Source organism: Perognathus longimembris, chromosome 13 (assembly GCF_023159225.1).
Source record: "Perognathus longimembris pacificus isolate PPM17 chromosome 13, ASM2315922v1, whole genome shotgun sequence".
NCBI classification, from domain to species: domain Eukaryota; kingdom Metazoa; phylum Chordata; class Mammalia; order Rodentia; family Heteromyidae; genus Perognathus; species Perognathus longimembris.
The window spans coordinates 31,539,650-31,550,145 of NC_063173.1; the positions used below are offsets into that span (position 1 = coordinate 31,539,650).

The 10,496-nt window shown below is 37.0% G+C and overlaps 1 protein-coding gene across 2 annotated transcripts in view; it reads left to right on the top strand.

Moving 5' to 3' along the window:
- Positions 1-5,100, top strand: part of Bbox1 (gamma-butyrobetaine hydroxylase 1) — a 59,044-nt gene extending 53,944 nt beyond the window's left edge. For both annotated transcript variants that reach the window (XM_048360140.1, XM_048360139.1), the window contains exons 6-8: positions 412-608; positions 2,235-2,401; positions 4,711-5,100. In XM_048360140.1, the coding sequence (XP_048216097.1) occupies positions 412-608; positions 2,235-2,401; positions 4,711-4,871 (525 nt within the window). In that variant the 3' untranslated portion in view covers positions 4,872-5,100. The remainder of the gene's footprint in view (positions 1-411; positions 609-2,234; positions 2,402-4,710) is intronic.
- Positions 5,101-10,496: the final 5,396 nt, after the last annotated feature.

The following is a 10,496-nucleotide window of genomic DNA, read 5'->3' on the forward strand; positions in this document are numbered from 1 at the left end:
GTAGCAAATATGATAATTCTGTGCCTTCAACAGTAACAGGTTTGAACTATGCAGAATGAATTGTTTAAGTCCATTCATAGTGTTAGAATCAATAACACAGTTCCAAAACAAAGATCAGCAAGTGCAAGTGTTTGTTTTTGTTTTTGTTTTTGTTGTTGTTGTTTTGCTTTTGCCACTTCTAGGACTTGGAGTTGGGGCCTAAGCATTGTCCCTGGATTCCTTTTGCTCAAGGCTAGCACTCTACCACTTGAGCCAGAATGCCACTTCTGCATTTCTCTGTTTATGTGGTTCTGAGGAATTGAACCCAGGGCTTCCTGTATGTTAGGCAAGCACTCTACCACTAAGCCACATTTCCAACCCAATGCTAGTACTTTTAAATCACTTTTTCTCCACTTTCTCCACGTCTTCCAGGTTCAGCTTCTGCACTGCATAAAACAAACAGTCACAGGAGGTGATTCTGAGATTGTGGATGGCTTTAACGTGTGTCAAAAGCTCAAAGAAAAAAATCCTAGGGCATTCCAAATTCTGTCTTCCACCTTTGTAGATTTTACAGACATCGGAGTGGATTACTGTGATTTTTCTGTACAATCTAAACACAAAATCATAGAGTAAGTACTCTTTAGATATTTTCCATAGCAGTAAAACAATTAACAGCAAAACTTTAATACCCTGAATTTTAACCAACAGAAACATTTGATGAACTCCATAGCTTTACTTTTTAACTTACTTAATCTACCTTTAGAGGAAAAAATATATTCATCCTAAACAAAACTCTTAACCAAATTACCCAAAATCTATTCTTAATATTTAAAGAAAAAAGTAACTTCATATCAACTTTGTTTTTAAAATCCTATTGGTTATAAATTCAATCGATGAATTCAAATCCTTTCTAACCAGCTGTTTGTTCCTTTATTCAATGCCTTGCCCTTGATGATCCACAGTTTGTTTTTCAGGGTAACTTTTAGTAATTCCTTTTTACAATTTAAGGGGTGATATAAAGTTAATATATGAAGGCCTGTACCACAGTGCTACACTTAGAAGATTCCTTTCTATAATTTCCATAAACTTCAACTGCTTACTGGTGATAGATTGCTATTTCAGCTCTAAATTTCTAGAAGCCAACACGAAAGGAAAACAGAATGCATTCCAAGGTCTAAGATGCTTCTAAAATCTGAAATGAATTTTTCTTTGGATCCTCATCAAACAAGATGCAGTAGACAATACCAGCATTCCCACAACAAACTCAATTCCCATAAAGCATTGCACCACACAATAAGACATGCTATTGTAACTAGTAAGAAATATTTTCAACAACTCTGTAGGAAAATGATATCTCTATTTTATTTATAAATATTTGTGTTTTGTGCACAGATACATGTATAGACAGTTATTTACATCTCTTATAGTGTTTCCCTTGTTTTCAATATGAATACTTGCATTAGACTTTTCATTTTGTTCTCTTATTATGTATAGGAATCCCCAGCTCACTAAAATTCAATTTGGGACTTAAGATAAAGCTCAGTACTAGAGTGCTTACCTATGGTGTGATAAGGCTCTGGGTTTAATTCTTAGCAGTACTAAAGTAAAAGGAAGGAAGGAAGGGAGGGAGGGAGGGAGGGAGGGAGGGAGGGAGGGAGGGAGGGAGGGAGGAAGGAAGGAAGGAAGGAAGGAAGGAAGGAAGGAAGGAAGGAAGGAAGGAAGGAAGGAAATGAATTTGTCTTTTGTCTTCTAAAAGTAAAGACAAGATAAGAAGCAAAATGTATTACACTGTTACATAAAAAGCACCCACTGTTTTTTTAAAAGCATTCTTTCACTTTCGCCCACTGATAAAAAAGAATCCATAAAATCCTGCTTATGAAATGCCTAAAGCAATTGACCTATGAACTTGTAACATAAAAAGTTTTTTAATATATAAAACCAAGTTTTAAAAAACAAAAAAAGGATTTTACTAACATAAAAACTTTTTTAACTTTCTATGACATTTATTTTTAAATCAAGTTGAATCCCCCTGGCACTTACATAGGGAGTTTTAAAAAAAACTTTGATGGGTAGAAAGGGAAAAATCAAGAAGGAACATATTTACCACAGGTTAACAATATGGTCTGCTGTACATGTGTTCAGATTCTTGAATTCTAGGAATAAGATGTATCTTCCAAGGAGCTTTAACACTTATAAATGCAGGTGAATATGTTGGGAAGTGCATATAAACTATTTCTCTTTTAAAAAAAAAACAGGTTAGATGACAAAGGCCAAGTGATTCGCATCAACTTCAATAATGCAACTAGAGACACAGTATTTGATGTGCCTATTGAAAGAGTTCAGCCCTTTTATGCTGCTCTAAAGGAGTTTGTTGACCTCATGAACAGCAAAGAATACAAGTTTACCTTCAAGATGAATCCAGGTGAGGGATACAAGTAGAAATGATAGTTGTTTGTTTGTTTTTCAATCTTACCTTTCTGGAATCTCGGTGAATTGGTGACTTGCTTAAATAACAGATTCCTGACTCTCATCTTTGCTCAGTTGACTTCCCACACTTGAAATTATTCTTTTTTTTTTTTTTGGTAAGATCCCAAAGAAGTTCACTAGCATTCCAAAATTTAAGATCTTCCAACCAAAATAACAAATAATTTAATAAATCCAAGCTGCAGTTCAAATGAAATCTACTGTCTGATAAGACTGAGATTTTGTGTATTCTGTCATGATAGCCTTATCAACAAAAGCTGAGAGTTGTAGTTGATTCTCTTACTCAACTGAACAAAGATTTTCAGAGTCGCCCACTGAAATACATGTATAAGATTTATCCATCAAATTTGCTGGCAAAGATAGCAATATTTAAAATAAGTAGAATTTGGCATTTTGAATTTATTTTTTTATAATAGACAAATAAAATGGTGGATATTTGAGTCTGGGAATGTGGCTTAGTGGTAGAGTGCTTGCCTAGCATGCATGAAGCCCTGGGTTTGATTCCTCAGTATCAATAAACAGAAAAAGCCAGATGTGGCTCTGTGGTTCAGGTGGTAGAGTGCTAACTTTAAGCAAAAGAAGCTTAGGAACAGTGCCCATGCCCTGAGTTCAAGCCCAAGAACTAGCTAAACAAAAAATTTATAATTGGGGCTGGGGATGTGTCCTAGTGGCAAGAAGGCTTGACTCGTAGTCATGAAGCCCTGGGTTCAATTCCCCAGCACCACATATATAGAAAACAGCCAGAAGGGGCGCTGTGGCTCAAGTGGCAGAGTGCTAGCCTTGAGCAAAAAGAAGTCAGGGACAGTGCTCAGGCCCTGAGTCCAAGTCCCAGGACTGGCAACAAAAAACAAAAACAAACAAACAAAAAGTATAATTAACATATACACTCTTTTTTGACATGTGTATATATTATGGAATAGCTAGATGGAGCTTATTAATATGAGCATTATTTCAAATAATTACCAATTTTATGTAGGGAATACATATAATCTACCTTCTTATCAACTCTCCAGAATGTAGTACATTGTTATAAATATACTCACCATGTTGTAAAATTGACCTCTTGAATATATAAGGACTTGGGCTGGGAAGGTGGCTTAGTGATAGAATTCTTGCCTTACATGCATGAAGCCCTGCATTGAATTCCTCTGTACCATATACATAGAAAAAAACAGAAATTGCACTGTGGCTCAAGTGGTAGAGTGCTTGAGCAAAAGAAGCTCAGGGACAGTTCCCAGGCCTTGAGGTCAAGCCCCAGGACTGGACTGGCACCAAATATATATATATGCACTTTGTTTCCTATAGAAAAATGCATAATTTCTGTCTGCGATTGATTGGTTCACTGAAAGATTCTTTTTCCTTGCAATTTCTTTTGCTCTTTTTCTTATTTTGGTTCTTTCTTTTCTTTTCTTGAGGGGAAAAGGTCTTATAATGCTTCCCAGGCTGGTCTCAAGCAATCCTGCACTTAAACCATCCTTTCACCTTAAACCGGGACTGCAGACACACACACCACACTCAACTGAAATTACTTTTAGAATTAATTAGCATAATAAAATAACACTAAAACTGTCATAAATGTACTGATGATAAGAACAGCAAATTGATTTTTAAAGAGTGGCAGCAAGCAACATTAAAACACCCTAGGGGAAAGAAATGCAAAAATACAAGACACAATCCAAGCTCCACCATTCAGTGACAGCATAGCTTTGGACAAATTTCCTAACTTGAGAAAGCTCAGTTTCTCATGTTTGTTTGTTTGTTGTTGTTGCAGTGTTTCTTAAAAATAAAAGTATTAGGAATGTAAATAAATATAAATGAAAGTACTAGGAATGTAGTAAATAAAACAAAAGTAAATAAAGATACAAAAATATAGAATACCAACCAAGTTGTCACTACCCTTATAATTATGGAAAGCTGTAAACATTTCTTATTAAGCAGTAAATACCCTTCAGTAGGATAATATGGAAGTTTTTCACAGAGAAAATATTTTATGTAGGAATTGTTAAAATTTCCCAGCAAGGAGCCCATGAAGCTAGGTAGTTTAAAATATCATAATGCCTACAGCATTTTATATCTAGGAGCTCATTTTTGTTAAAAATGAAATGCACAATTTTTTTTTTAGACAGAGGAATACATGTGTGCTGTCTCTCGATGTGAACAGAGTAGCACATTTTGAATGTAACATGTTCTGGCTTTGTAAATCATTTAAACAAAATTACTTGTATTGAAAACAATTCTTTCCTCTAGGTGATGTGATTACTTTTGACAACTGGCGCTTACTTCACGGCCGGCGTAGCTATGAGGCAGGAACTGAGATATCCCGCCATCTTGAAGGAGCTTATGCTGACTGGGATGTGGTCATGTCCAGGCTTCGCATACTAAGGCAGAAGGTCAAGAATGGGAACTGAATTGTCTGTCTTCTCATTTTAGCAAGAGACTATTAGGGTCTATGGCATAGTTCTGCACTATGGTGACTTGCCTCATTTGAATATTAATTTCTTCACCATTAAGCTTGTAACTTCTGTTTCTGCTCTTTTCCTGTAGTCATTCTTCAGTATAAGCTATTTAGCTGTTTAAACAGTGTGCTTCTTCCCCAAATAAAACAATCCTTCTGTTCTTACATATGTGTTCTAATTTGCTTTGCCAACACAGAAAAGCCTGCACAGTCCCTAAGTGTAGTTTTGTATCAGACTTTTAAAATTCTTAAAACAAAGATTTTTGTATATAAGTTTATCTGATTTGGGGATGGGAAGGGGAATCACAGAAATGGTGAGGCAAAGGACAAAGGGTGAACCAATGAAAGAGAGATAGTCACAAAACACTATGTTGTAAATGAACTTTACAACTGGTGGGTGGGGAGCAGGAGAAAATGAGGGAGGAAGTACAATGTTCAATAAGAATTTTACTAATTTCCTTACTTATGTAACTGTAATTGCTCTGTACATCACCTTTGCAATAAAAAGTAGAATAAAGCCTTTGTTTTAAATAAAGCTTGTCATTCAAATAAAACTTTCCTCATAAAATAGTTCTGCTCTGTGACCTTACAGAGATACATAGCTGTTTTTAATAGGCTTGTGAAAAGACATCATATTTTCAAAGGTCTATTTCATTTACTCTTGTTATAGAATTCTAATATACAAACTTCCAGACTTTACTAACTTGACTACCTCAACATTTTTGTACTATCTAAAAACCCAACTCAAGAAAATTAAATTAAAAGAAAATCTAGTCCTCCTAAAATTCTTTTGCACCCCCCCAAAAAAATATTCCCATGGAATGCTACCCTCTTGCTTATACCTGTTGGTGGTTCTTTTTTTCCTCTTGTTTCTTGCCTCGAGCTCACATCTATCTGAAAGAGAAAACCCAAGATGCCTAAGTCATGAATGAACAGATGTTTGCTAACCTCTGGACAGCTTCACTTGCTGCTCTCAGATCTCTCAAAGATACTTCCTCAGCTCTTGGCAGAACAGGTGTCACAAACAGCCACAGAAGTACCCGTGGCAAGAGGACAGGTTTAGAATTACCATTTGCTTGAAGCCTAGTAATACATTGATACATTTGACTGTAAAATTTTGGACTTAACACCCTGTTTCTGAAAGTCATAATCACTGACACCACTGCATATCTCTACCTTTCCTCTTAAGATCACATTGAAATGTTATTTCCATTCAAATTTCACATTTTAATTTTCTATAACTGGGAACCTGGATGAATATCATCATAAAGAAGACCTTCTGACATGCTGACCTCTGGCATTAAGTCCACATCTCCAGTCCAAACTTCCCTTACAGTCTTGTCACTCTCTTGGGCTTTCATTTGTCCTTTCCTACCATCTGGTCTTGAATGGACCTAGTGTAGTAGATCATGTTTGATTCCTTTGAACTTGAGAAGGAATAAACAGGGCCCTTATTCTCTTTAACATGTTCCTAGAATAAAAACAAGTAAGTTCAGTAGGGACATGGCACATTTCAAACTGACAGCATTCAACATTAAAAAAAAAAATTATTGGCATATCCAAGTGCTGGTGACTCACACCTGTAATCTTACCTACTCAGGAGGCTGAGGTCTGAAGATCACAGTTTCAAAGCCAGCATGGCAGGAAAGTCTATGAGACTCTTAATTCCAACTAAACAGCAGAAAACCAGAAGTGGAGCTGTGGCTCAAAATGGTAGAGCACTAGCCTTGAACAAATGAGCTCAGGGACAGCACCCAAGTTCTGAGTTCAAGCCCCATGACCCCCCAAAAAAAATTACTGGAATAGTAATTTCCATGCTAAAGTCACATCATATTTTTATTTGACAGATATTTATCACACATCTTTTATGTGTCAAGCACTCTGGTAGACTAAGGATTTGGAAGGATTTGAAAAAGAATCCAGGATGCCTCCTTACATATAGTCCCTTAGGGGAACAAAGAGGATGGAGATAACGATGTACCATGTTTACAGAGTGGTTCATAGGAAGGCACCCAAACCAAACCAATGATGCTAAGAAAAAGCTTCTGTCTGAGTTGCATTATGAGGACTAGAAATAGTTTTCCAAGCAAAGTTGAGGAAAAAATCCCTTTGCAAGTTAAAGAAAAGAAGTGCAAAGAAGTAAGAATGAAGGGGACATAGGGCATATGTTGAGTTACAAGTTGGAAAAGTGGACCCTGGCAGTGGTACAAATTCTAGAGTCAGATGCCAAGGTTCAAATCATACATAATGACAGTTAACTCTGCATCTCTGGATAAATAACTTTTCCTGGGAAGGTTTGGTTTCTTTTCTATCTATAAATAAGATTAAAAACAGCTTTGATTTCACTAAATTTTTATTAGGACTAAATGAAAGTTTATGTAGTGTTTTCACAAATTTCTCAGATGATGAATTACACTAGTGGTGCTTTAAAAAAATGCAGCCTCCTAGACCATTCCCTAAAGATTATGATTCAATAGGTCTGGGATACAGACCAGCAATTGTATTTTTAGCAAGGATCCCAGATGATATGCATCATTAGTAATGTTTGGAAGATACTGAGATACAGCCATTAGCATACTTCCAGGCTCAGGGAAAGTACTCAAGAGTTGTTAACTATTATTACTTACAATAACAAAGGCTGAAGAGGAAAAGTATGAGTTAGGGTGAGAAGAGATAAATGAGACAGGACAGGGACACAGAGCCAATTCATGAAACAATTAAATGCATGCTGTATTACATAGTTGGTATTTTATCTCAAAAGCATGGGGATGCCTTTTAAAGGTTTTTTTTAAGCAGCAAATTGCCTTCATCAGATATTTATTTTTAAAGATCCATGTAGCTTTATTGAAGAAGGGATTCTAAGTGAGCAGGGCTAAAAGCTACAAATCTATTTAGGAGGTTATTGCAGGAAGCCAGATGGAAAGTTAAGAAGGATTGAATTAGACACTGGAGAGGGCCTGGAGAAATACTTAAAAGGCTAAATCTAGAGAGCTTGATCTATTTTAGATAAAGAATGAGGGATGTGTCTAGGATTTCTCTCAGGTCTTGTTAGGGAAATGGGTTATATAGAAGGAAAGAAGACATGAAAGAAGAATCATGGCGGCTATCCAAATAGAAAATGATTTGGTTTTGAACAAACCGAGCTTGAGTCATCATTGCACAAGTCCATTTGGCAGTCAGACATATCTGTACATAGAGCTCAAGACAGAGATCTGGCTTAGAGATCTACATTTGGAATGCATACAAAAGGTAGATTGAATCATCACTTATTTGCTTTGTGACATTTAGTGATGTGCCCAAAGTCACAACCCTAATGATTTGATGATAAACTAATGATACTGGCCTGTGATTTGATGAAAAACTAATGAAATTGGCCTAGCTCATGGAATCAGCTTAACTGTAGAACATGGAGAATCAGTGGGAACTTGTACCTAAAAATGCAGATAAACTTCTTAAATATTATATGGTGTCTAAGAGATAATATTCCAAAACACATCTCCATACCTTTGCTGTTCCCTTCACTGCTGCCAATATTTCTGCCCTGGAATGGATGCAGGAGGATTGGATGCCATTGCAAAAATTTCTGAAGTTTTATATATGACATGACATATTACAGGCTAGAGCGGCTGGTGCTAACTAAACATGATTGAGTTTCCTGGATATAATAGCTCAAAGAATTGACTTCTCCTTCCCCTACCCCAAAAGTCATAATAGATCTGATGTAATTTGGATTCGAATTTACCCCTCTTGGCAGTACAGATGCATACTGCCTTCCATTTCTCTAATTTGACTTGGATAATGTGAACTCCTTAGCTAGTTCATTAGACACCAAAAGGACACATCACATGGTATCTACATTGATTTCTATTTCTACTTCCAGTCAGTCACTAAAAAGTAGGCAAAAGAATATTTATAGATGACATACAAGCAAAAGAAATACCATAAAGAAAACAAAGGATACTGAGGGTGACTGTTCTTTGAGAGTTTAAACTATGCAACAAAAGATACTTTACAAACACATTCTTTGTGCTAAATATCATTTGGAAGATAGATGTGAAGCAAAGTAACTGTAATGAAAAGGTGAAATGTTTACACTTTTTAAGCTTGGTAAAAAAAAAAAAAAACTCTAAGATTCTAAGCAGTTTTCCGTCTGTCTCTACCACCTTTTATGCCTGAAAACTCCCCCTTTCTCCTTCAAGATTGGCCAACAAAATTGTGCATAGAAAGTCCTCCACTCATCTTCCCCAATATCAACAATAAAATTTGACAGCCATTCATATGCTTATGTGGAAACAATTCCATCACGCCATGGGCTTAAGTATAGCCCTCCTTGGCTTTGACCTACCAAAAGTACCAACTGCCTTAGGGTCAAGTATAAATCCGTCCTTTCCCCTCTATCCATACCACAGATAACAGGTCTGTCAAACTTGGTCCCACTTAAGTACTCTGAAATAGGTGGTGACTTAACAAGTCCAGATGCTTCCAGCCATTGTTTATGTGGATATTTCTGCTTTCACAGGGACCTAATAGAGGGCACACTCGTCAATGACCCTTGCTAAAGACAGACTCCCCTACCTTGTTCCTGCTGTAGATCCTGAAAAGGTCCTATAGCTCAGATCCAGCCACCATTTAGACCAGGAAAAGTCCTGCCTGGGTAGCAACCCACCAACTACTTGCTCCTAAAGTAGACCTGCTAATCTCAGTCAGACAGCAATATCCTGAGGCTGCTCTAAAACAGAACTATCAGGATCAAAACATGAGGAACATGGAACATCTAGGCACCACCACCTCAGATGTAGACTCTGAAGTAGCCCTGTACCTCTGTTCCATCCTGCCTAGAAACCAACCCGCCCCTACCCAGCAGCTGTGAGGACCACAATTCTCTGTGAATCCAGGAACCTACTGTCTATGAATCCAGTTGCAGACTATGGAGTAAACCCTTTTCCACATCTAACCTTGCTGGTACCTATCTCTGCCTGGAGGCAGTCTAGTCTACCCAGGCAGAAGCCAGACAAGATCTCTGTCTACTGAGCCTCTGGTGGCACACCAGCCAACTACAGAACCCATTGTGGACCCAGAAGCTACAAGCTACAAGCCCAACCATGATCCCAAAGGATAACATGGAAAGACACACAATCTGTAACATCAGAGCATTTACTCCTACAAATGCACAGATGTCAACACCAGCCAACAGATGGAGAAGAAATGTTAAAATAATTTCTTAGAATTGAAATGAAAAGACAAAGTAAACTCATGTAGGAAACATACTATTTGTGTATGTAGTATATAGGAAAAACATTTTTTGTGATTCCAAGAATTGTAAAACATACTTTAAAACTAGGTTTGGTTTGGGGGAAGGTTTTTTGGCACACAGCAATAAATGAAAAATAGGACAAAAACTTGGCATTTCTGCCTTCATTTTCTATTTTTCTGTGCTACAGTAAGCCATTCTCTCTACAATTACTTTGTAATCCCCATGGAAGGAAGGACATGACATCACATAAGTGACCATGATTAAGGAACAATAGTGTCTTCTCAGGAGAGAACACCCCCAAACAAAGATATCCTGACCATGAAA